General features: G+C 47.6%; 1 protein-coding gene across 1 annotated transcript in view; it reads left to right on the top strand.

Moving 5' to 3' along the window:
- The window catches only part of CCDC197 (coiled-coil domain containing 197), a 110,140-nt gene extending 85,089 nt beyond the window's left edge, over positions 1 to 25,051 (top strand). Inside the window, exons 8-9 of the mRNA XM_030215008.1 lie at positions 18,715 to 18,831; positions 23,829 to 25,051. Coding sequence (XP_030070868.1) covers positions 18,715 to 18,831; positions 23,829 to 23,873 — 162 coding nt within the window. The 3' untranslated portion in view covers positions 23,874 to 25,051. The remainder of the gene's footprint in view (positions 1 to 18,714; positions 18,832 to 23,828) is intronic.
- The last annotated feature ends 682 nt before the right edge of the window (positions 25,052 to 25,733 follow it).

The raw sequence follows: 25,733 nt of genomic DNA, 5'->3' as shown, positions 1-25,733 counted from the left end.
CCTTCAAAGAATTGAAGTAAATTGGTCAGGCAAGATTTCCCCACACCTGTATATAATATGTAAGCCGCATTGAACCTTCTATGAGTGGGAAAGCGCGGGGTACAAATGTAAGAAAAGAAAAAAATAGCCATGCTGACTTGGTCTCAGTAATCCATGTCGTTGGATGTGCTCTGTAATTTTGTTTTTTATAATAACCTCTACCATTTTCCCCAGCACCGACATCAGACTCACCGGTCTATAATTTCCCGGATCTCCCCTGGAACCTTTTTTAAAAATTGGCGTTACATTGGCCACCCTCCAATCTTCCGGTACCGTGCTCGATTTTAAGGATAAATTGCATATTACTAACAGTAGCTCCCCGCAAGCCCATTTTTCAGTTCTATCAGTACTCTATTAAAACATCTAAATAGTGAATGGCTAATCAACAAGGGCCTGATGGAATAAGTCTCGAGCAGAGGCAGCAAGAGAGGGTGGACAATAGAAGACAGAGGGGTAAAGAGGGGAATGAGCACTAATTTTGACAACCGTTGCTTCAGGATAAACAAGAGATTGAAGGAGTTCTATGACTTTAATGTAGAAGAGAAGATCACCGCTAAACTACCTCTCCATTTTGAAGTGTGAGGCAGAGAAAAAACATCAAAGCTTGGAGGAAGGCATTGATAAAGCAATGATTCTTCCCCTGATTTTAGCTACGTCTCAGTTAGGTCTTATTTTTCACCGAATGATAGTTTAACACCACCAATGACAGATTCTTTGATTCAGAGGACAGAGGGGAAGTGAAGGAGGGCAAAGAAGACAAACATTGAGAAAAAAACAAACAGGGTGAGGTACAATCGGACGATGGCCCCATATCACACGAATGAACTGTAAAGCAACAATGCCATTATCAGATGGGGAAAGCCAAGGTTTCTGTCAGAAGAAAAAAATAGAATAAAAACAAGCAAGTCATATCCACATATCAACTGGGGTGAACTTTTCGGGCGCCACAGCAACACGGTTCACTGCTAGGGCACAGAAATATCAAAAAGACCGGAAACAATCCTTATGTAGCGGGTCACGTGACCCGTGTAATCAGGGACGCTGCAGTGGAGTTCCCCAGATGCACCCTTTAGATTGGCATACTCTGTGATTAGAACAGAATAGAGACACCTTAACACCTCCTACGGTAGATGCTGTAGTTTCCGCAGTCGCTAAGAAGACTACCATTCCTGTGAATGGGGTATGGCACTGAAGGATCCTCAAGACTATAAAATGAAGTCCTTACTAAAATAGTGTGTGTGTATATATATATATATATATATATATATATATATATATATATATATATACAGTAGTGGAAATAAGTATTTGATCCCTTGCTGATTTTGTAAGTTTGCCCACTGACAAAGACATGAGCAGCCCATAATTGAAGGGTAGGTTATTGGTAACAGTGAGAGATAGCACATCACAAATTAAATCCGGAAAATCACATTGTGGAAAGTATATGAATTTATTTGCATTCTGCAGAGGGAAATAAGTATTTAATCCCTCTGGCAAACAAGACCTAATACTTGGTGGCAAAACCCTTGTTGGCAAGCACAGCGGTCAGACGTCTTCTGTAGTTGATGATGAGGTTTGCACACATGTCAGGAGGAATTTTGGTCCACTCCTCTTTGCAGATCATCTCTAAATCATTAAGAGTTCTGGGCTGTCGCTTGGCAACTCGCAGCTTCAGCTCCCTCCATAAGTTTTCAATGGGATTAAGGTCTGGTGACTGGCTAGGCCACTCCATGACCCTAATGTGCTTCTTCCTGAGCCACTCCTTTGTTGCCTTGGCTGTATGTTTTGGGTCATTGTCGTGCTGGAAGACCCAGCCACGACCCATTTTTAAGGCCCTGGCGGAGGGAAGGAGGTTGTCACTCAGAATTGTACGGTACATGGCCCCATCCATTCTCCCATTGATGCGGTGAAGTAGTCCTGTGCCCTTAGCAGAGAAACACCCCCAAAACATAACATTTCCACTTCCATGCTTGACAGTGGGGACGGTGTTCTTTGGGTCATAGGCAGCATTTCTCTTCCTCCAAACACGGCGAGTTGAGTTCATGCCAAAGAGCTCAATTTTTGTCTCATCTGACCACAGCACCTTCTCCCAATCACTCTCGGCATCATCCAGGTGTTCACTGGCAAACTTCAGACGGGCCGTCACATGTGCCTTCCGGAGCAGGGGGACCTTGCGGGCACTGCAGGATTGCAATCCGTTATGTCGTAATGTGTTACCAATGGTTTTCGTGGTGACAGTGGTCCCAGCTGCCTTGAGATCATTGACAAGTTCCCCCCTTGTAGTTGTAGGCTGATTTCTAACCTTCCTCATGATCAAGGATACCCCACGAGGTGAGATTTTGCGTGGAGCCCCAGATCTTTGTCGATTGACAGTCATTTTGTACTTCTTCCATTTTCTTACTATGGCACCAACAGTTGTCTCCTTCTCGCCCAGCGTCTTACTGATGGTTTTGTAGCCCATTCCAGCCTTGTGCAGGTGTATGATCTTGTCCCTGACATCCTTAGACAGCTCCTTGCTCTTGGCCATTTTGTAGAGGTTAGAGTCTGACTGATTCACTGAGTCTGTGGACAGGTGTCTTTCATACAGGTGACCATTGCCGACAGCTGTCTGTCATGCAGGTAACGAGTTGATTTGGAGCATCTACCTGGTCTGTAGGGGCCAGATCTCTTACTGGTTGGTGGGGGATCAAATACTTATTTCCCTCTGCAGAATGCAAATAAATTCATATACTTTCCACAATGTGATTTTCCGGATTTAATTTGTGATGTGCTATCTCTCACTGTTACCAATAACCTACCCTTCAATTATGGGCTGCTCATGTCTTTGTCAGTGGGCAAACTTACAAAATCAGCAAGGGATCAAATACTTATTTCCCCCACTGTATATATAGTTCTTTATTTATTATTATATATCCATAAACATACAAACACCTGTTGAAGCACAGTTAGCTCTTCAGCGCCTCCACTCTCCAAAGGCATACTACTACTAACTAGCATTTCTAAGCGCTACTAGGGTTACGCAGCGCTGTACAATTTAAACATAGAAAGACGGTCCCTGCTCAAAGAGCTTACAAAGGCTTACCCATTAGGATCAATAAAACAACCAGAACAAACTCCAATACAAAAAAAAAAAAACCAAATACAGAAAGAAAAACACCCCTCCTCTGTCCCTTCCCCATGTAGCTACTGACATAATAACACTGCAGATCTGACATGTTAGCCCAACACACTGGGCCCATCGTTCAGCCAAAAATACAACCCTGCATTACTTCATATTCCCATTCCCAGTTTTGATGTGTCAGCCTTGGCGGTTCAGGCAGCGGCCTGCGGCTAGCGCTTGTTTCATTGATCAGAGAAGATTTTAGATAGATAGTCTGAAGACTGGTTGCTGGTGGACCAGGAAACTACTAAAATTAAGATGGGATCCTCCTTTTTGGTGGGCACACTCTGATTTGCTTTGGGCTTCAGCCAAGTCCATGGCAGTTGTTGTGGTGGCTTCGAGTTCCTTTTGGCTGCTTGGCTGGTCGGTGGATGTAATGTCGAAATCAAAACTGAGCAGGTTCCTCTTTAATTGAACTCTGTTTTGGTGAGGAGCTTGATAAATTAGTGAAGAATCTTAGAGAGACACAAGTTCCTGATTGCCGCAGGATAGGCCAAAGCCGACTGGTAGAGGTAGGTTCAGGGAGGTGCGGCATTATCGCCCTGGTAGAGTCAGTGGTAGTCAATGTGGTAGGTTTTTCCAGAGATCTTAGCCCTTTCATGGAGGCCATCATAGAGGCAGAGACCCCAGTTTTGATTCTGCGGGACAGGGGTTCCACTAAGGTGTCGGGGCTCAACCTCTGGTGGCTGCGAGAGCTCGGTTACAAAGCTTTCGTTGGTGGTGGGCCCAGGTTACCTTGGACCAGAGGGTTCTCGAAATCATTCATGAGGGGTATGCCTTGGAATTTGTCTGGCCACTGCTGGAGGCCATTCTGGAGTCCCATTGCAGGTCCAGATGGAAAGGTCCAGGGAGACTTTGCAAAGGTGGATTCTCCCTCAAGTGGTGTGTATAGTTCCATTTGAGGAGCGGGGGGCTCTGGTCGAAGCTCCATTTATTTTGTGGTGACCAAAGAGGAAGGAACATTTTGTCCTATTCTAGATTTGAAAATGGTGAATCAGGCCTTGAAGGTTACCAGTTTTCACATGGAGAAGCCTCGCTCTGTTATTGTGGCAGTCAGAAGAAGGAGTTCCTTACCTCTCTAGATCTAACAGTGGCCTGTCTTCACATTCCGATCCATAAGGGACACCAGAGGATTTGCAGTTCCAGGACAGTATTATCAATTTTGTATGCTCCTTTTTGGCCTGGCAATGGCTTCCCATACTTTTTTTCACGATGATGGTTGTGGCAATAGCCCTGCAGAAAGAGGTATCCTGGTGCACCCTTATCTGGATGATTGGTTAATTCGGGCAATGTCCTTTCAGAGAGTATCCAAGTCATTGCACAAGTGGTGCAATTTTGGTCAAGAGTCATTTGACATGTTCATAGAACTTGGTATACCTGGGTGTTCGGTTCGACAAACTTCTGGGGGTTTTCTTCCAATGGAATAGATTCAAAAGTTGCAGAGTCAGGTGCGATCCCTCCTCAGTGCGAGGTGCCCATGGGTCCAGGATTATCTTCAGGTCTTGGGGTTGATGGCTGCGATACTAGAGGTGGTCCAGTGGTCCAGAAGTCATATGAGACCATGTCAACAAGCCCTTTTGTCCCATTGGTCTCCCCAAACTCAAGACTTGGAAGTTAGGTTGCCTTTTTGAAGCAAGGTACAATCCAGTTTGAAATGGCTTCACACTCCCAACTTGAACAAGGGAATGAGTTTGGAGTCTCCAAAATGGGATGGTGATCACCATAGACACGTCTCATAGGTTGGGGCGCCCATTGGTTGGGTCTGTTGGCTCAGGAACATTGGTCCTTGGAGGAGCCTCGGTGGTTGATCAACTGGTTAGAGACCAGGGCGATACATCTAGCATTGCAGTCATCTCAATTTCTTCTCCAGGGCAGCACCTTCTAGCAGGAGTACATAACCCATCAGTTCAACATACTGAGTCATCAACTTTTGACCCACAGGTACCATTCCAAATGGGTAAAAGCGCACTTTACCCTTTCACCTGCCCATCCTGACAAAACGGGTAATAATAATGAAGGAATTTCCATCTCACAGATAGGCTGCAGAGAATACCTTCTCCTGCTTCCACCCACCCTACCCCTCTACCCACCCACCCCTAGAGTGACATGTCTTATATAACCTCCCTATCAACCCACTCATTACTTTACCTCACCCATTTCTATTCTTCTATCACCTTCTCCCACTACTCCAACCAGAGTTACACCTAATCACACTGACCACCCTTCAACATCTTCTGTCCTTCTGTGACTGTTCTCTTGTGCTTGACTGCTTAAATATTTTAAATTTAAATGCTTTACTTTTTGTCTATTAGATTGTAAGCTCTTTGAGCAGGGACTGTCTTTCTTCTGTGTTTGTACAGCGCTGCGTACACTTTGTAGCGCTCTAGAAATGTTAAATAGTAGTAGTAGTAGTAGAAATAGAAATTCTTAGTGCTGGGTCAAAAACCAGCCCACTCGCACATCATAATTCTCTGCTTTCTTGTGTCCCCTTGTAAGTTTTCCAGTCTTTTTCATTACAGGACCAATATCATGGTAGTGCATACTGTTTTGGTCACTGAGTGGTTCGTTATATGAAGCTCAATGCCATGAAGTATAACCCTGGCACATTAATCACCTGCAGTCTCTATTAATTTTATGAAGTCTCTTTTATTGAATAAATCACAGATAATTTACTTACAGTTGATGTTCAGAAAGGCTGTTTCCAAATGCAGAGACTTCTTAATCTGTAGGTTGCAGGAGGTGGGAATCTGAGGAGAGATGGTTGTATTGCAGGGGGAGAAAAGGTGGTTAAGCAGATAGAAATAGTCCAAAGCTGGGTGACTGGAATGTGCAATATCTCATTTGGAGAGAGATATTATCAGGGTAAAAAATCCAGGTTCGTTACAGGGAGTTTCAGCAGGACAGAGCTGTCTGGAGCGAGATGGGGTCAGCTCCATGCCCCTGGCTGGATGGTGTTAGAATACCTCATGGCTGAAAGGACAAAGAGGTGATGGGCTTTCCACAGGCTCGTGGAGGGGGAGCAGATAGAGGCCAATGGGAACAGAGCCTGCCATCGGGTGGCAAGGGGTGGTCCTAGAGATAGGAAGGAAAGGTCATACCTGGCTGACCTCTTAGGACAGAGATAGTAAGGCTGAACAGGAAATTGTAGCAGGGAGACAGAGGAGCCAAGTTTGGCAGAGAGAGAAAGGAGGTCTAGGCAGCCCACAACCAGTGGTAACAACTCTTGCACAACCAAGCAAGTGTGGTTGCACTGCCTGTGAACTACATTAACCACAGTGCCTTGCTCATATATCTTTACAATGAGAGATTGCAGCAGCGAAAGTTCTTAGAAATGAGAATAACAGTAAAGACATTACACACATTTTAGGATCACGTTATGAACTAGTGCAAGGCTGTCAGGGGACAGAACACATACTCTTTTGGGAAAATGCCTCCTCTAAAAGAGGAAGCACCCTTTTTGAATAGTGCACACTCTCTTTGAAAACAAGGTGCATTCATTCAGAGCTTTTTCCTGTCACTTCAGGTACAAAGACACAAAACCATATGGGAAATATCGTTTCAAATGAATGCATTTCTCTAAGTGTTATCCACTAAGGGACTAGGGCTTCACTTGTAGTGCTACAAGATATACAGTGGGGGAAATAAGTATTTGATCCCTTGCTGATTTTGTAAGTTTGCCCACTGACAAAGACATGAGCAGCCCATAATTGAAGGGTAGGTTATTGGTAACAGTGAGAGATAGCACATCACAAATTAAATCCGGAAAATCACATTGTGGAAAGTATATGAATTTATTTGCATTCTGCAGAGGGAAATAAGTATTTGATCCCCCACCAACCAGTAAGAGATCTGGCCCCTACAGACCAGGTAGATGCTCCAAATCAACTCGTTACCTGCATGACAGACAGCTGTCGGCAATGGTCACCTGTATGAAAGACACCTGTCCACAGACTCAGTGAATCAGTCAGACTCTAACCTCTACAAAATGGCCAAGAGCAAGGAGCTGTCTAAGGATGTCAGGGACAAGATCATACACCTGCACAAGGCTGGAATGGGCTACAAAACCATCAGTAAGACGCTGGGCGAGAAGGAGACAACTGTTGGTGCCATAGTAAGAAAATGGAAGAAGTACAAAATGACTGTCAATCGACAAAGATCTGGGGCTCCACGCAAAATCTCACCTCGTGGGGTATCCTTGATCATGAGGAAGGTTAGAAATCAGCCTACAACTACAAGGGGGGAACTTGTCAATGATCTCAAGGCAGCTGGGACCACTGTCACCACGAAAACCATTGGTAACACATTACGACATAACGGATTGCAATCCTGCAGTGCCCGCAAGGTCCCCCTGCTCCGGAAGGCACATGTGACGGCCCGTCTGAAGTTTGCCAGTGAACACCTGGATGATGCCGAGAGTGATTGGGAGAAGGTGCTGTGGTCAGATGAGACAAAAATTGAGCTCTTTGGCATGAACTCAACTCGCCGTGTTTGGAGGAAGAGAAATGCTGCCTATGACCCAAAGAACACCGTCCCCACTGTCAAGCATGGAGGTGGAAATGTTATGTTTTGGGGGTGTTTCTCTGCTAAGGGCACAGGACTACTTCACCGCATCAATGGGAGAATGGATGGGGCCATGTACCGTACAGTTCTGAGTGACAACCTCCTTCCCTCCGCCAGGGCCTTAAAAATGGGTCGTGGCTGGGTCTTCCAGCACGACAATGACCCAAAACATACAGCCAAGGCAACAAAGGAGTGGCTCAGGAAGAAGCACATTAGGGTCATGGAGTGGCCTAGCCAGTCACCAGACCTTAATCCCATTGAAAACTTATGGAGGGAGCTGAAGCTGCGAGTTGCCAAGCGACAGCCCAGAACTCTTAATGATTTAGAGATGATCTGCAAAGAGGAGTGGACCAAAATTCCTCCTGACATGTGTGCAAACCTCATCATCAACTACAGAAGACGTCTGACCGCTGTGCTTGCCAACAAGGGTTTTGCCACCAAGTATTAGGTCTTGTTTGCCAGAGGGATTAAATACTTATTTCCCTCTGCAGAATGCAAATAAATTCATATACTTTCCACAATGTGATTTTCCGGATTTAATTTGTGATGTGCTATCTCTCACTGTTACCAATAACCTACCCTTCAATTATGGGCTGCTCATGTCTTTGTCAGTGGGCAAACTTACAAAATCAGCAAGGGATCAAATACTTATTTCCCCCACTGTATGCAGCACTGTTCAGATACACATAAGATATGGTCAGTGTTTCTTAGAGCTTACTACCAAGTTAGGACAGATAGACAAGACAGTACAAATAAGTGTTTTGGACTAAATCAGAAAAAAAATTTAAAGGCTCAAGGTGGTTTAGTAGGAAGAGATTGAGTGAGGACATGTAGACCCATTTGTCTTAGAGAAAACAGAGGAAAATATCCTTGCGTGCTGCAGGGTAAAAACCAGGAGTGACTCAGTTTGTTGACCTAGGTGTAAATTTGTGCACTCCCTCATACTCTAAACCAGGGGTTCTCAACCCAGTCCTTGGGACACATCTAGCCAGTTAGGTTTTCAGGATATCCAGAATAAATTTGCATGCACTACCTCCATTCTATGCAAATCTATCTCATACATGTTGATTGTGGCTGAAAACCTGACTGGCTAGGGGTGTACTGAGGACTGGGTTGAGAACCCTTGCTCTAGACCAGGGGTTCTCAACCCAATCCTCGGGATACTCTAAGCCAATCTGGTTTTCAGGATATCCACAATGAATCCATTGCCTCCATTCTATATAAATCTTTCTCATTCATATTCATTTGTGGATATCCTGAAAACCTGACTGGCTAGGTATGTCCCGAGGAACCCCCAGCTCTAGGCCAAGGTATCTTTCCATTTTGAAACTAAATAATTGGACTGCAGCGTTTTGGGCAATCATGCAAATGTTTAATGTATACAGTGTAGAATTCCACTTACGTCTATCATGTGGGCCTTTTTACTAAAATGCACCAAGCCCTAATGTAGGCTTAGTCCGCTCGATATTCAAACTAAAATGGCTGCTAAAATGGCACTTAAGCAGCTATCCAACAATATTCAGTGCCGGATAGCCGGCTATTTGGCACTGAATATCACCGCTTAGCGGCTTAAAGATAACCAGTTATATCGGGCGATTTAACCGGCTGTCCGCCAATTTTTAAAGTGAGAGCAGCCATATTTGGCCACCACAATAGGTGGAATAACTTTGGCCGGTCTCACTTTAAGCAGTCAAGCGCTGAATATCAGCATGGCCGGTTAAAATTGGACCGGCCAAAGTTAAACCAGATATTCCATGCTGGTCACCAGAAACAGACCAGCATTGAATATCCGGGTTTAGCGCCAACCGCGGGAGACAGCCCTGCTATCTCCCGTGGTCTGAATATCGGGGCCAATGTGCCTAAAACCGCTTGGTACAAAATGTACTGCAGTAATATACCTGTGCACAGTAATTGAGCAGTTAAAAAAATTCTATTTATTTTTAGGAGGGGGTGCGGCATAGGCGGGGAATAGGCAGAAAGTGGACATGGAAGCATTAACCAGCTAGCGCATGGAGTGGAGGAGTAGCCTAACTGTTAGTGCAGCAGCCTGAGAACCAGGGGAACCAGGTTCCATTCTCACTGCAGTTCCTTGTGACTCTGGGCAAGTCGCTTAACCCTCCATTGCCCCAGGTGCAAAATGAGTACCTTTATATATGTAAACCGCTTTGATTGTAACCACAGAAAGGCGGTATATCAAATCCTTTTCCCTTTACTGCACGCTAACTGGTTAACCTGTATGTAATCGTGGAATGCAAATGTAAAGTAATGCAAGAGCCCTTAGCATTTCCTAAATAGGAGGTGGTAAGTGTTCCTGCATTCATTTTTTTTTATGGTCACAGTCTAACAGTGCATGGCCAGAAATGCAACGTTTTCTGATGGCCATGCTAGAAATGGGCTTACTACACAGGAAAGTCTCGCCTTAGGATGTACAAGCCCATTTAATAGCTTAGTAAAAGGGCCCCATAATGAGACAGGGAGCTATTCTGACTGATAATCTTCCTCCATTATTGCACTTTTGCATGGCGTGTTTCATGGTTGAGATATATACAGTGGTTCAAAGCTCTGGTAGCTACAATGGTGTTGGGGATTGCTGGAGTGCCTTCAATTTGCAATGTTTTTTAAAGGACCAGATAAAATTAATGAGCTTCTAGTAAATGAGTTTGAGCCCACAAAAATTCCAGGTTAATACATTAATAATAAAAATAAAACGAAAATGGAAAATAAGGTGATACATTTTTATTGGACTAACAATACATTTTTGACTTTGAGGGCAAAATCTAGTCAAAAATGTATTTATTTATTTATTTTATTGCATTTGTATCCCACATTCTCCGAGGACAAGCAGGCTGCTTGTTCTCACTGATGGGTGACGTCCACGGCAGCCCCTCTAATCGGAAACTTCTCTAGCAAAGTCCTTTGCTAGTCCTCGCGCGCACCGCGCATGCGCGGCCGTCTTCCCGCCCGAAACCGGCTCGAGCCGGCCAGTCTTCTTTTCTCCACACTCGGTACGGTCGTGTTTTGCCGTGTCGAGCCCCGGAAAGTCGACCTCGCGCGTCCAAATTTATTTAGACGTGTTCTTTTTCTTCGGAAAAGTCTTTGAAAGTGTCGGGAAGTGCTCCGGAAACCCCCTCCCGGGTTTCGGGCCAACCCCTTCCCGTACTTCCAGCTTTTTGCCCCGAAAAGTTTTCTTTCGTCGTCGGGGTAGGCCTCTTTTTGGCCTCGGTCGAGATTTTCTCCCTAAAAAATTTTTGGTGCTCTTTTTCCGTCATTTCGGATTTTGATTTCGCCGGCGTGATTTTTCCGCCCATGACATCGAAGCCTTCCAGCGGCTTCAAGAAGTGCACCCAGTGCGCCCGGGTAATCTCGCTCACTGATAGACACTCGTCGTGTCTTCAGTGTCTGGGGGCTGAGCACCGCCCTCAGAACTGTAGTCTGTGTTCCCTGCTTCAAAGGCGGACTCAGGTAGCGAGATTAGCCCAGTGGAACGTGTTGTTCTCGGGCTCTTCGTCGGCACCGGGATCTTCGAGTGCATCGACGTCGTCAGCGTCCAGACCATCTTCCTCGGCCGCCACTGCATCGAGGCATCGGGCCTCTGCATCGGCGCCAAGGTATCGGGCGACTGCATCGATGTCGGTGGTACCGGGACCTCGTCTGCTGATGTCGTCGGACGGTGGTGCATCGTCAGGAGTGCAGGTGAGGGCTGTCCATTCCCCTGCTGGTGGCGGTGAGCCTTCGGGTGGGTCTCCTCCTACCCTGAGGGCTCCTGCGGTACAGCCCCCCCGAGACCGACCTCCTTCGGTCTCGGCCCCGAGGAAGCGACGGCTGGATTCTACGTCCTCCTCGTCGGTGCCGGGGAGCTCCGGTGACATGCTTCGGAAGAAGTCGAAGAAGCATCGACACCGGTCGCCTCCCCGCGTTGGCACCGAGAGCTCTGGGTCGCCGAGGGAGTCGGCACCCAGCAGGCATCGGCACCGAGAGGACCGCTCACCCTCTGTTCAGGAGGTGTCGATGCGCTCCACTCTGGACAGCCCGGAACAGCCTCCTCGCCCGGAACAGGTTCTGACGTCGACGCCTGCATCGACCTCTTTGCCTTTCTCTGCAGCCGCTCTGAACGAGAGCCTCCGGGCCGTTCTCCCAGAGATTCTGGGAGAGCTGTTGCGCCCTACCCCTCCGGTACCGGCGGTGCTTGCGCCTCCGGTACCGTCGAGCGTGGCGCCGGCTGGCCCATCGCCCGGGGTGAGGTCCCCGACGTCGGTACGGCGTGCGGTGCCAACTGCGGCCACCTCCCAGGAGGGCTCCCCGACTACGTCGGCGGAGGGAGCTTCGCCGATGCGGGCGAGGGAGTCTACCTCTCGACGCCCCCATCGTGGACGTGGCTCCACGGAGTCGAGCCGGGCGAGGTTGCAGACACAGGTTCGTGAACTTGTGTCTGACACCGATGGTGAGGCCTCGTGGGAGGAGGAGGAAGACCCCAGATATTTCTCGGACGAGGAGTCTGAGGGTCTTCCTTCTGATCCTACTCCCTCTCCTGAAAGGCAGCTTTCTCCTCCTGAGAGTCTGTCTTTCGCTTCCTTTGTCCGGGAGATGTCTACGGCCATCCCCTTCCCGGTGGTTGTGGAGGACGAGCCCAGGGCTGAAATGTTTGAGCTCCTGGACTATCCTTCTCCACCTAAGGGAAGCGTCCACTGTTCCCTTGCACCATGTCCTAAAAAAGACATTGCTTGCGAACTGGACCAAGCCACTAAGTAATCCCACATTCCCAAGAAGATCGAGTCCCAGTACCGGATCCATGGGGACCCAGAGCTGATGCGCACCCAGTTGCCTCATGACTCTGGAGTTGTGGATTTGGCCCTAAAGAAGGCTAAGAGTTCTAGGGAGCATGCTTCGGCGCCCCCGGGCAAAGACCCTAGAACCTTAGACTCCTTTGGGAGGAAGGCCTACCATTCTTCTATGCTCGTGGCCAAAATTCAGTCGTACCAGCTCTACACGAGCATACATATGCGGAACAATGTGCGGCAGTTGGCGGGCTTGGTTGATGCTCTTCCCCCTGAGCAGGCCAAGCCTTTTCAGGAGGTGGTCAGGCAGCTGAAGGCGTGCAGAAAATTCCTGGCCAGAGGGGTGTATGACACATTTGATGTTGCGTCCAGGGCCGCTGCTCAAGGTGTGGTGATGCGCAGGCTCTCATGGCTGCGTGCCGCCGACCTGGAGAATAGACTCCAGCAGCGGATTGCGGACTCGCCTTGCCGTGCGGATAACATTTTTGGAGAGAAGGTCGAACAGGTGGTAGAGCATCTCCACCAGCGGGACACCGCATTCGACAAGTTCTCCCGCCGGCAGCCTTCAGCATCTACCTCTACAGGTAGAAGATTTTTTGGGGGAAGGAAGACTGTTCCCTATGCTTCTGGTAAGCGTAGGTACAATCCTCCTTCTCGACAGCCTGCGGCCCAGGCTAAGCCCCAGCGCGCTCGCTCTCGTCAGCAGCGTGCGCCTCAGCAAGGCCCGCGGCTCCCCAGCAAAAGCAAGGGGCGAGCTTTTGACTGGCTCCAGCAGAGCATAGCCGACATCCAAGTGTCAGTGCCGGGCGACCTGCCAGTCGGGGGGAGGTTGAAAGCTTTTCACCAAAGGTGGCCTCTCATAACCTCCGACCAGTGGTTCTTCAAATAGTCCGGCAAGGATACACCCTCAATTTGGCCTCAAAACCTCCAAATTGTCCACCGGGAGCTCAGTCTTACAGCTTCCAGCACAAGCAGGTACTTGCAAGAGGAACTCTCCGCCCTTCTCAGCGCCAATGCGGTCGAGCCCGTGCCATCCGGGCAAGAAGGGCTGGGATTCTATTCCAGGTACTTCCTTGTGGAAAAGAAAACAGGGGGGATGCGTCCCATCCTAGACCTAAGGGCCCTGAACAAATATCTCGTAAAAGAAAAGTTCAGGATGCTTTCCCTGGGCACCCTTCTCCCCATGATTCAGCAAAACGATTGGCTATGCTCTCTGGACTTGAAGGATGCCTACACACACATCCCGATACTGCCAGCTCACAGACAGTATCTGCGATTTCAGTTGGGCACACACCACTTCCAGTACTGTGTGCTACCCTTTGGGCTCGCCTCTGCGCCCAGGGTGTTCACAAAGTGCCTAGCTGTGGTAGCAGCGGCACTTCGCAGGCTGGGGGTGCACGTGTTCCCATATCTCGACGATTGGCTGGTGAAGAACACATCCGAGGCAGGAGCCCTGCAGTCCATGCAGATGACTATTCGCCTCCTGGAGCTACTGGGGTTTGTGATAAATTATCCAAAGTCCCATCTTCTCCCAGTGCAGAAACTCGAATTCATAGGAGCTCTGCTGGATTCTCGGATGGCTCGCGCCTACGTCCCAGAGACGAGAGCCAACAACTTGTTGTCCCTCGTCTCGCGGGTGCGAGCGTCTCAGCAGATCACAGCTCGGCAGATGTTGAGATTGCTGGGCCACATGGCCTCCACAGTTCATGTGACTCCCATGGCCCGCCTTCACATGAGATCTGCTCAATGGACCCTAGCCTCCCAGTGGTATCAGGCTGCTGGGGGTCTAGAAGACGTGATCCACCTGTCCACGAGTTTTCTCGAATCCCTGTATTGGTGGACAATCTGGTCCAATTTGACTCTGGGACGTCCTTTCCAAATCCCTCAGCCACAAAAGTGCTGACAACGGATGCGTCTCTCCTGGGGTGGGGAGCTCATGTGGATGGGCTTCACACCCAAGGAAGTTGGTCCCTCCAGGAACGCGATCTGCAGATCAATCTTCTGGAGTTGCGAGCGATCTGGAACGCTCTGAAGGCTTTCAGAGATCGGCTTTATCCAAATTCAGACAGACAACCAGGTTGCCATGTATTACGTCAACAAGCAGGGGGGCACCGGATCTCGCCCCCTGTGTCAGGAAGCCGTCAGCATGTGGCTCTGGGCTCGCCGTCACGGCATGGTGCTCCAAGCCACATACCTGGCAGGCGTAAACAACAGTCTGGCCGACAGACTGAGCAGGATTATGCAACCTCACGAGTGGTCGCTCAATTCCCGAGTGGTGCGCCAGATCTTCCAAGTGTGGGGCACCCCCTTGCTGGATCTCTTCGCATCTCGAGCGAACCACAAAGTCCCTCAGTTCTGTTCCAGGCTTCAGGCCCACGGCAGACTGGCATCGGATGCCTTCCTCCTGGACTGGGGGGAGGGCCTGCTGTATGCTTATCCTCCCATTCCTCTGGTGGGGAAGACTTTGTTGAAACTCAAGCAAGACTGAGGCACCATGATTCTGATTGCTCCTTTTTGGCCGCGTCAGATCTGGTTCCCTCTTCTTCTGGAGTTATCCTCAGAAGAACCGTGGAGATTGGAGTGTTTTCCGACCCTCATCACGCAGGACGAAGGGGCTCTTCTGCATCCCAGCCTCCGGTCCCTGGCTCTCACGGCCTGGATGTTGAGAGCGTAGACTTTGCCTCTTTGGGTCTGTCAGAGGGTGTCTCCCGCGTCTTGCTTGCTTCCAGGAAAGATTCCACTAAGAGGAGTTACTTCTTTCTATGGAGGAGGTTTGCCGTCTGGTGTGACAGCAAGGCCCTAGCTCCTCGCTCTTGTCCTACACAGACCCTGCTTGAATACCTTCTGCACTTGTCTGAGTCTGGTCTCAAGACCAACTCTGTAAGAGTTCACCTTAGCGCAATCAGTGCATACCATTACCATGTGGAAGGTAAGCCGATCTCGGGACAGCCTTTAGTTGTTCGCTTCATGAGAGGTTTGCTTTTGTCAAAGCCCCCTGTCAAGCCTCCTACAGTGTCATGGGATCTCAATGTCGTTCTCACCCAGCTGATGAAACCTCCTTTTGAGCCACTGAACTCCTGCCATCTGAAGTACTTGACCTGGAAGGTCATTTTCTTGGTGGCAGTTACTTCAGCTCGTAGAGTCAGTGAGCTTCAGGCCCTGGTAGCCCAGGCCCCTTACACCAAATTCATCATAACAGAGTAGTCCTCCGCACTCACCCTAAGTTCTTGCCAAAGGTCGTGTCGGAGTTCCATCTGAACCAGTCAATTGTCTTGCCAACATTCTTTCCCCGTCCTCATTCCTGCCCTGCTGAATGTCAGCTGCACACATTGGACTGCAAGAGAGCATTGGCCTTCTATGTGGAGCGGGCACAGCCCCACAGACAGTCCGCCCAATTGTTTGTTTCTTTTGATCCCAATAGGAGGGGAGTGGCTGTAGGGAAACGCACCATATCCAATTGGCTAGCAGATTGCATTTCCTTCACTTACGCCCAGGCGGGGCTGGCTCTTGAGGGTCATGTCACGGCTCATAATGTTAGAGCCATGGCTGCGTCGGTAGCCCACTTGAAGTCAGCCTCTATTGAAGAAATTTGCAAAGCTGCGACGTGGTCATCTGTCCACACATTCACATCTCATTACTGCCTGCAGCAGGATACCCGACGCGACAGTCGGTTCGGGCAGTCAGTTCTTCAGAACCTGTTTGGGCTTTAGGATCCAACTCCACCCCCCGAGGGCCCTGTTTGTTCTGTTCCAGGCTGCACTCTCAGTTAGTTGGTAAATTTTTTTAGGTCAATCTCAGTTATGTCCTCGCCGTTGCGAGGCCCAATTGACCATGGTTGTTGTTTTGAGTGAGCCTGGGGGCTAGGGATACCCCATCAGTGAGAACAAGCAGCCTGCTTGTCCTCGGAGAAAGCGAATGCTACATACCTGTAGAAGGTATTCTCCGAGGACAGCAGGCTGATTGTTCTCACAAACCCGCCCGCCTCCCCTTTGGAGTTGTAGTCTTCCCTTGAAGTGTATTGTCTTGCTACATACTGGACTGGCCGGCTCGAGCCGGTTTCGGGCGGGAAGACGGCCGCGCATGCGCGGTGCGCGCGGGCGCGCGAGGACTAGCAAAGGACTTTGCTAGAGAAGTTTCCGATTGGAGGGGCTGCCGTGGACGTCACCCATCAGTGAGAACAATCAGCCTGCTGTCCTCGGAGAATACCTTCTACAGGTATGTAGCATTCGCTTTATCCCCAGTGTATTGATAGACCCATAAAAAGCTATCACCTACCAAGATAAGGAATCTTTCATGTGCTTTTACTTCAAGAACAAAGATATACATTTCTTGGGAGGGGAAAAAGGACTTATCTTCTGATGTAGCTAAGTCCACTCAGTGCAGACGTAGACAATTCTTATACCTTTGTCAACTTGTATAGGTATTGCAGCTAAGTTTCAATTACAATATCCCTGCAAATGTTTTGTTCAGTTTGACAATCATACTTATGTATTTTATGATATTTTTCAATTGCAGTTTTTCCTAGAAGATAAAAGATCTACTACTGATAGGGAAGAGTTTCATCCTTGATCTGGGTTGTATTAATTTACTGACATTCAACTTGCTAATTTTTTTTCATATATTTTATTTCCTTTAGTCCCTCTGTCCTTGGGGGTTATTGGATCTTGCCCCTCCTGATCTTGTAGACTAATTTTGTTATTGTTGTTTTTGTTTATCTGTTATATTTTGTATTGACTATATACTTGTGTTGGATGTATATTGAAAAAGCATGCATGCAAAAATAAATAAAGTGTCACTTTATTTTCCATCTTTGTTTTATTTTTATTTATTACCCTTTAAGTGGACTAATACAGCTACATCCCAGATTAATATGGTAGCCATTCTTCTGTCAAGCCAGTTGGCTGCCAGTTTGATAATTTCAGTTTAGGACACTGTTTTTAAACAGAAAGCCTGTTTAAGCTTGGTCTACTTTCAGTGCCTTACGTTTCATTCCCAGCTTAGGTCTTTCACTCCCAGTCTGGATAAGACGGGAGTTGCGATGAGGGCAGCCCTCTCAGGCCCTGCTGGGGAGGGGAAGAGGAAGTCAGTCATCACAAGTGGTGACATGTGAACGAAATTCTGTAAAGTACACTTAATCAGTTACCTATTGATTACATGCAAAAATCATTGGACTATTGGCATATATGCACTATAGCTGATCCTGAATACTGCAATAAGACAAAATTATAAAGCAAAATTACATGATCATGTTTACATCTCTCTTGTGAGGACAACATTGGCTACCAGTTTATCTTGTTGGGCAGACTGGATGGACCGTGCAGGTCTTTATCTGTCATCATTTACTATGTTACTATGTATTTGTGACCTGGATTGGCCACTATCTACTATGTTACTATTGGAAACAGGAATTAGGGCTTGATGAACCTTTGGTCTGTCCCAATATGGCAGTACTTATGGCTTATCAGGTTTTTTTATATATATGGGGATTCCTCCCTCTCTCTGTACTGTTCTTGTCCCATATCAGCATCCTCGTTCTCTCTGTTCTTAGGCCAACTTTTTAGCCATTCCAACTTTTACCAAACTGTGGCTGGATGTTTCTGGTAAAAACACTATAGAATAGGCTTCTACCAGACCACCATTTATAGAATTGCACCTTAGCCCATAATTGCAAAGTGCAGAAAGAGCCCCATTTTTTTCAGGGAAATACTTGGCTTATACTTCGATAGGCAAGTGGAGGAGTGGCCTAATGGTTAGAGCACTAGTCTTGACATCCAGAATTGCCTGGTTCAAATCACACTGCTGCTTCTTGTGATATTGAGCAAGTCACTTACCCTCCATTGCCTAAGGTACAGAGAAATACCCAGTGTACCTGAATGTAACTCACCTTGAGCTACTAGTGAAAAAGGTGTGAGCAAAATCCAAATAAATAAAAATATTTGAGTATATACATTATTTGCAAATGAAGACTTACGATACCAAATCTGAACCCTGGCTCTAATTTGAACTAGAAGCCCTTAGGTGCAAGAGACAAAAATTTTAAAAAAAGCTTGTTTTATCATCATTATTTTCATCTGTGTGTTCACAAGCTTGTAAACTACTCCATCGTCCCAGGTCCATTTACTGTATAATTATGTGCGACCCATGATGAACACTCACAGTTTATGCTTTGGATTTTTACAGAAGGAAGAACTATCCAGCTTGCTGCTGTGCATTGCTAACCTTGCTGAACAATGCCATATGCCACATTATGGCCCTCTGCAAAACCTACCGTTATTGTCAAAACTTGACATGATCAAGGTAAACAATATTACTTCTGTATTGTTCCCCTTTAGAAGCAGAGCACTTTCCCTGAGCTGATTTAGGTGGAGTGATCAGATAAAATCAAGACTGTTGTTGCCAGGATAACCGGCATGATCCATCACAGGTTTTGACAAAGACCAAAAGGCTAGGAGTGGGGTAGGCAAGAGGTGGCTGGGTGCTGATATGATAATATACCCAGTTCTGAGGGAGACTTTGAGGTGTATTTTCAAAGCACTTAGCCTCCCAAAGTTCCATAGAAACCTATGGAACTTAGCCTCCCAAAGTGCTTTGAAAATAAGCCTGTTTATGTCCTAACTTGATTTTGAATTTATATTCCCAGAGATGCAAGTTGTTTCATTAGGAGTGTGTCACACTCATACGAAAGCTTTCTCACTCTCACACTCTTGGAGTCCTAACTCTCACTCATCAGAGCTTCAGTACCAGTGCACTGACCTTGATCACTACTTTCCTGAGAGGGAAGCCTTAGAGAAGTAAAACCAAGTGATCCGGTCAGTAGGAAGAAATCTGAGCACACCTTCCTGCCTACTGCTTCCCCTTGCCCTGTCTCTTTTCCCTTTACTGCATTTACATGCGCTCTGAAACAGATATGCATACTTTTAACAACTGAGTGGCAGACAATTTTCAGCTTTAAAAAATTATCCAAATTGCTCCCCACTTTGTATTCTTTCAGAGGCTCTAAAGAACATCCAATATCATTTAATGCTGCCTTGATTCATTTGCAAAGCAATACTACACTTAAATCATTCAAGATTTCTACCCTGGATGTACCATCTGAAAAATCTCACTCTTTGGCCTTCAGTCTCACTCCTTGGCATAAATCTCACTGTTTGGGATGGTTCACTCTTGGCACTTTGTACAGGGCCAGTCTTAGCAAGTGTGGGGCCCTGTGCAGACCAATTTGATGGGGCCCCATCCTAGCTCTGCCCCCATCCTATCCCTGCCCCACCCTAGCTCCACCCACCACCCTAGCTCCAGGGCCGGCCACCTCTCCCTCCGAGCTCCCGGACCATCCCCCCTCCCTCCCTCCCTCCCTCCCACCCAGCTCCATGGCCCTTCCCTCCTTCCCAGCTCCAGGGCCTCCCTCCTTCCCAGCTCCAAGGCCGGCCAGCCTCCCTCCCTCCCAGCTCCAAGGCTCCCCTCCTTCGGAGGCCTCCCTCCGAGCTCCAGTCCCTCTCCCTCTGAATTTTAAAAGTTACCTCGTCAGGTTACAGGCAGCGGCAGGAGTGAAAAGCGTGCGAGCTGCGCGGAGCTTCAGGAGCCTTCCTTTCTCTCTCTCAGCTCTGGGCCCACCCTCATTTCCTGTTTTCACGAGGGCGGGACAAGAGCTGAGAGAGGAAAGGCTCCTGAAGCGCCGAGCAGCTTGCACACTTTTCACTCTTGCCGCTGTCTGTAACCTGACGAGGTAACTTTTAAAATTCAGAGGGATGGGGACTGGAACTCGGGCGGTCGTGGGCGGGGCAGAGGCGCGCCTCACGGGGCCCCCTTGAGCGTGAGGCCCTATGCGGTCGCCTCGCCCTAAGACCGGCCCTGACTTTGTATTCCAAAGCTGTGTGATATTTGCAGTCCCTGATTGTTCCTGTTGAAATCAGTACTGTAGATCTCATAATGAACCAGGAAGGGTCTGTTAGAAATCCAACGCTGGCCCAAAATCTCCTTTCTAGAACTGGGTAACTTGGCAACTCTGTGACTGTTAAATGTTTTTCTATACTCAAGCAAGCAAGGATATTAAAGTGCAGTAGTCAGAAATGAAGTATCCTCTCCCTCTGTGTGAATTCTGCCTAATGCCCCTTCAAACCAGGAACACAACAGGAACCAGGTCTGTAAGACTGCATTCAGTGCTATCCTTATTCATCTGTTCAGTATCCGTATTTTAGTCATTTCTTTAAGGCAGGGGTTCTCAATCCAGTCCTCAGGACACACCTAGCCAGTCATATTTTCAGGATACCCTCAATGAATATGCATGAGATAAATTTGCATACAATGGAGGTAATGCGTGCAAATCTGCCTGGTAATACGTGAAAACCTGACTGGCAAGGTGTGTCCTCAGGACTGGGTTGAGAACCTGTATCTTCCGGGATTAGGGCAGTGGTCTTCACTCATTTTTAAAATGGAGCCACTTTGGATCCAAATGAGTTGAAGGAGAGCATATCTTCCCATGCTAGGCCTCAACGCTGCTGATCAGTGTGCATCAATGACATCCGCCCCACCAGCCTGCCTTCAATCTTTTCATTGTGTGTATCCTCAAGGAGGTGGACATTTCCAAATATATTCTCTTTGTCTATTGAGAAATGCTTTGTCCTTCAAGCATGTAGCTCTTTCTCCCATCCACTCAGTGGCGTAGCCAGACAGCCAATTTTGGATGGGCCTGAACACAAAGTGGGTGGGCACAATATTTTCTCTGCCCTGCCCTACCGCAAAATATAAATACATTAGCTAATAAGGATCCTCAAGCTCTGTCAACTGAAGACTTTCTCTGGCCAGAACTCCCTTTTACCAAACTTGGCAGGCAGCAGCAACATCCATAAGCCACCTATGCCAGCACCCTATGCGTGCTTAGCTGTTGGTGACTCAAGCATGCTGTCACCGACTGCAGAGCTTGGTAGAAGGAAGTTCTGGCCGTCTTTGGAGGAAGCTGAGGAGGCTTGGGATCCCTACCAGCTATACAGCAAGGGTCAGAACTGGTGTTAGACATGCTAGGGCCCCCTCCCTGATCCCCTCTCCTCCCTGCCTTTCCTCTGATTTTCCAACCTGCCATTACTGTCACACCAACAGACCCTCATCAAATACATAACAAGAGATCACGTATCAGAAATAAAAGTATTTAGACAAAAATTGAACTCGGAACCCCAAAAAGTTAAACTTAGCATGTACTTCAACACTGGAGAAATAAAAACAGAAATGCATTTCCTTTCTCCTGAACACGATACAAACACATTTGCTATGTAGATTTCCCAAAGCCAACATATTCCATTTAAAACATTCAAAATACATTGCTTTTTTCTACCTTTGTGGTCTGGACATTGTATTTTTCCATCATGTTGGTTGCAGTTTCTTTTCTGCTTTCCTGTCTGTCGTCTTCTAATTCTCTTTCAAGCGGCTGCTGTCCATTTGTCTTCTTTTACCTTCACTACACATGCTTCTGACATATTGACTTCTTATTTTTAGCTCTTTCCTCTCTTTCTTCTTTCTGCCTTGCTGTCAACTCAAATTTCACCCTCTCACTGTTCTCCTCCTTTTTAGTTTACAGCTACCTATCAGATTTTCATCTTTTTCTCTCACCCACTAGCTTTTCCATTTCCCCATCTCACTCCTTCCTCAGCCCTCCATTCCCTTTCATTACCATATTTCTATCCTTTGTAATCACTATATTTTTATTTATTTATTTATTTCCTTGCCACCCTCTTCCTCTCCCTCCTGGCCTCTCCCACATGGTTCCACCATCTTCCTTCCCTCCACCCTTCTAGCCCAGCATCTGCTCCCTCCTGCCCACTCCCCCATGTTGCAACATTTCTCCCTCTCTCTTCCCTCACTCCCACTGTCTGGCATCTCTCCATCACCCTTCTGCTCCTGAATCCAACATCTCCTCCTTTCTCCCCTCTCCACCTCCTGTGTTTCTCTCTCCCTCTCATTTACCCCCAGGTCCAATATATCTCCCTCTCTCCCACTTTCTACCATTTCTCCCTCTCTTGTGCCATGGGTCCAACACTTCTCTTCCCCCCTCCCACCATGCAGCATTTTCTCTCTTCCTCCCTTCCACTGCCATGTCCAACATTTCTGCTTCTCCCCCTCCCTTGTGCCCCATCCAACATCTCTCGTTTCCCCCTACAACATCTCTTCCTGCCCTCCACCATCATGTCCAATTTTTCACCATCTGTCTTCCCCTCCTCACCACCCCCTGCCCAACATTTACCATCTCTCCCTCCTCACTACCCCTATGTCCAACATTTCTCCCTCTTTTGTCCCCCTCCCCTCCCCATGCAAGATTTTTTTCCTTTCTTACCCCTCTCTACCCTATGTCCCACGATTCTCTTGCCCCTCTCCACCCCCATGCAGCATCTATCTTTTTGAAAGGAGACCTCCCCCCCAACTCTCCCTCTCTTCAATGGGGCACCACCCTTAACAGCCACTGTATTGGAGGAAGCAGGCTGAGCTCCGATCCTGCATCTGCCTCCCTCTCTCTCACGGCAGCGCTTCCCAGGCGCTGCCTACCTACCACCGCCACGATCCTGCATCTACCTCCCTTTGTCTCAGCAGCAGCGGACCAGTGGTAGCGATTCATGCTGCCTCCTGCTTCGTTCTAACCCAGAAGCGTCTCCTCTGCCGCGCGCCCACGTCCTGCCCCAGCAGAAACAGGAAGTTATAATAATGGGGGCGGTACGCGGCAGAGGAGATGCTTCCGGGTTAGAACGAAGCAGTAGGCAGCATGAATCGCTACCGCTGGCCCGCTGCTGCTGAGACAGAGGGAAGTAGATACAGGATTGTGGCGGCGGTAGGTAGGCATACAGGATCGGAGCTCAGCCTGCTCCCTCCACTGCCGTTCTAATGAGGTGCTCCACTGCTGGGTGGGCCTGAGCCCAAATTGGGTGGGCCTAGGCTCACCCAGGCCCACCCTCTGCCCCTGCATCCACTTCCCCCTTTCTGTCATGACCTTAGGTAGAGAGGCAGAGAGTAGCAGAAGAACAACCTGAACGATGATGGGGGCCACCCCAGAGAGCTCCAGGGGCTGCCATCGGCCCCTGGCCTTGCATCGAGGAATACTGAATTGGGGAGTTACATTTTATTATTTGTCCTGCTTGTCTGTCTTGAATAGATTGTAAGCTCTGTTACACAGGGATTGCCTCTTGGGTGTTTGTGTACACTACTGTGTATATTTAATAGCGCTATGGAATTGATTAGTAATAGTGGCGGCAGTCTCTACCGCACCACTCATTCTGTTATTATCTGTCTATAATATGTCTCTTTTCCATTGCTAGGAATTTATTTTGGAAAAAATCACTATTACACAATTAAGTTCCTAAGTTGTCAAAAAAAGATAGGCAATCTCACATCAAGAAAATTGGACCCAAAAAGGAAAAGTTGAAGAACAAAGCTGCATCAGTTGGTAGCACTGGTACCATTCAGAATCAGCAAAACAACCGAATACAAAGAAACCCAAAAATGTAGCCGAGAGTAACAGTGGTACTGTTTACACTGGAAGATTGGCATTCTAATTTTAAATTTTTGCCTAATTTGTATTGCATCTTCCACTTCTTTCATGGTTAAGTATGGGAGATATCCATTCTTTCTTATTACAATAGCCAGCGCTACATTAAACACAACAGTTGAGTGCAAACCCAACAATAGTCCATCATACATCGCTTCACGTACTGACGTGGGCTTGATCCCAGTGCCCCTCAGTAACTTTTTGGCAAAATCAGCTATGGCTCCAAAGACTCTCCACCAAAGTGGGCTCCCTGACTTAGCCATAGCCGCATTTCTGAAAACAATTGCTTCTATTGCAGAAACATTGGTAAGATGTCCAGTGCTGGCCGTATCCCTATGAAAACAATACTCTGAGTCTGCTCAAAGTGTCAGCAAGTGGAAAAGCTGGGAACTAATACTAGAGCGGTAACCCTTTCCCCTCAGCTGGATCCATGTAAACAAGCCCAGGATGTTTCCTGTGAGAAAGCATGCTTTTGCACTTGCAGTACAGTTGTCAAGTGAATGCCACCATGGAAACTGCAGGGTAAACGGGGCAAGCTATGTGCCTGGGAGACTGTGAAAGAATAGCAATTGCTACAAAAAAGGAAGAAGAGTACACCCAAGCAACTGCTAGAAAGTACTAAACAAATGCACTCAGAAGAGAACACAGTTCTTGCCCCTCAGCTCAAGTGAAATGAATGCTGGGCCAGGCTTTCAAATGTGACAGCTGCTGGAGACTTCCTGGTTGCCTGATTTTTATGCTTATTAATGCATGTTCTACTTTAATGCTTATGTTTCCTTCTTTGCTGTGCTGTCTGCAACCTGGGAAGCTCTTTCTGCAGGTAGAATCCTCATCTCCCCATAAAGCCTGTGTAAGATTCACATAGAAATAAAGGGGTTAATTCTTTAAAGGGGTGCTAAACTTCACACACTGATTACACCAGGGGCGTGGCCAGACACCCAATTTTGGGTGGGCCTGGGCCCAAGATGGGTGGACAGAAGAACCTCACCCTGTCCCACAGGTGATTTGGTCTCTCCTTCTCTCGCCTGCATGCCATATGGTCTCTCAAACATCCCCCCTCTCCCGTATATCTTTTAAATGGCAGATTTTCACCAGCAGCGAGCAGCAACTAATACACACTGCTCATGTTGGCCCCCACACCTTTCCCTCTGATGCAACTTCCTGTTTCTGCCTAGGCAGGAATACATCAGAGGGGGGAAGGCTGTGGGGCCGGTGCGAGCAGTATGTATGTCACTGCTCACTGCAGGCGAAGATCTGCTACTTACAAGGTATGCAGGAGGGGCAGTTATTGGGAGTTTTCGGCTGGTGGGGCTTGGGGATCCCTGCCAGCCACATCATAGGTATGCTGCTACTAGCCCACCCTTGGCTATGCCACTGGATTACACATGTAAATGCTTAGAATATGACATTTTGTGCATAAATGCCAAAAATGCGCACAAGTATATTTTACAGGTAGACGTACAAGTAGGTGGTGCTGAGCAAGACTCCTATGTACGTAACCTATAGAATGCTATAAGTTATTCCCTTTACTCCATAATATGGCACACTAATTTACACGTTTAGGAGGGAATTCTATAAATGCTCTCAAAATGCTGAGGCCGTATTCTATAAACCACTCATGCAACTTTTGGAACGCCCATGTCCACACCCTCTTTTTTTACACGCCAGTAGAGTT

The sequence above is a fragment of the Microcaecilia unicolor genome, chromosome 9 (assembly GCF_901765095.1).
Source record: "Microcaecilia unicolor chromosome 9, aMicUni1.1, whole genome shotgun sequence".
Classification (NCBI taxonomy): Eukaryota; Metazoa; Chordata; class Amphibia; order Gymnophiona; family Siphonopidae; genus Microcaecilia; species Microcaecilia unicolor.
Note: the sequence above shows the minus strand (reverse complement) of the source record. Positions and strands in the feature narration are given on the sequence as shown.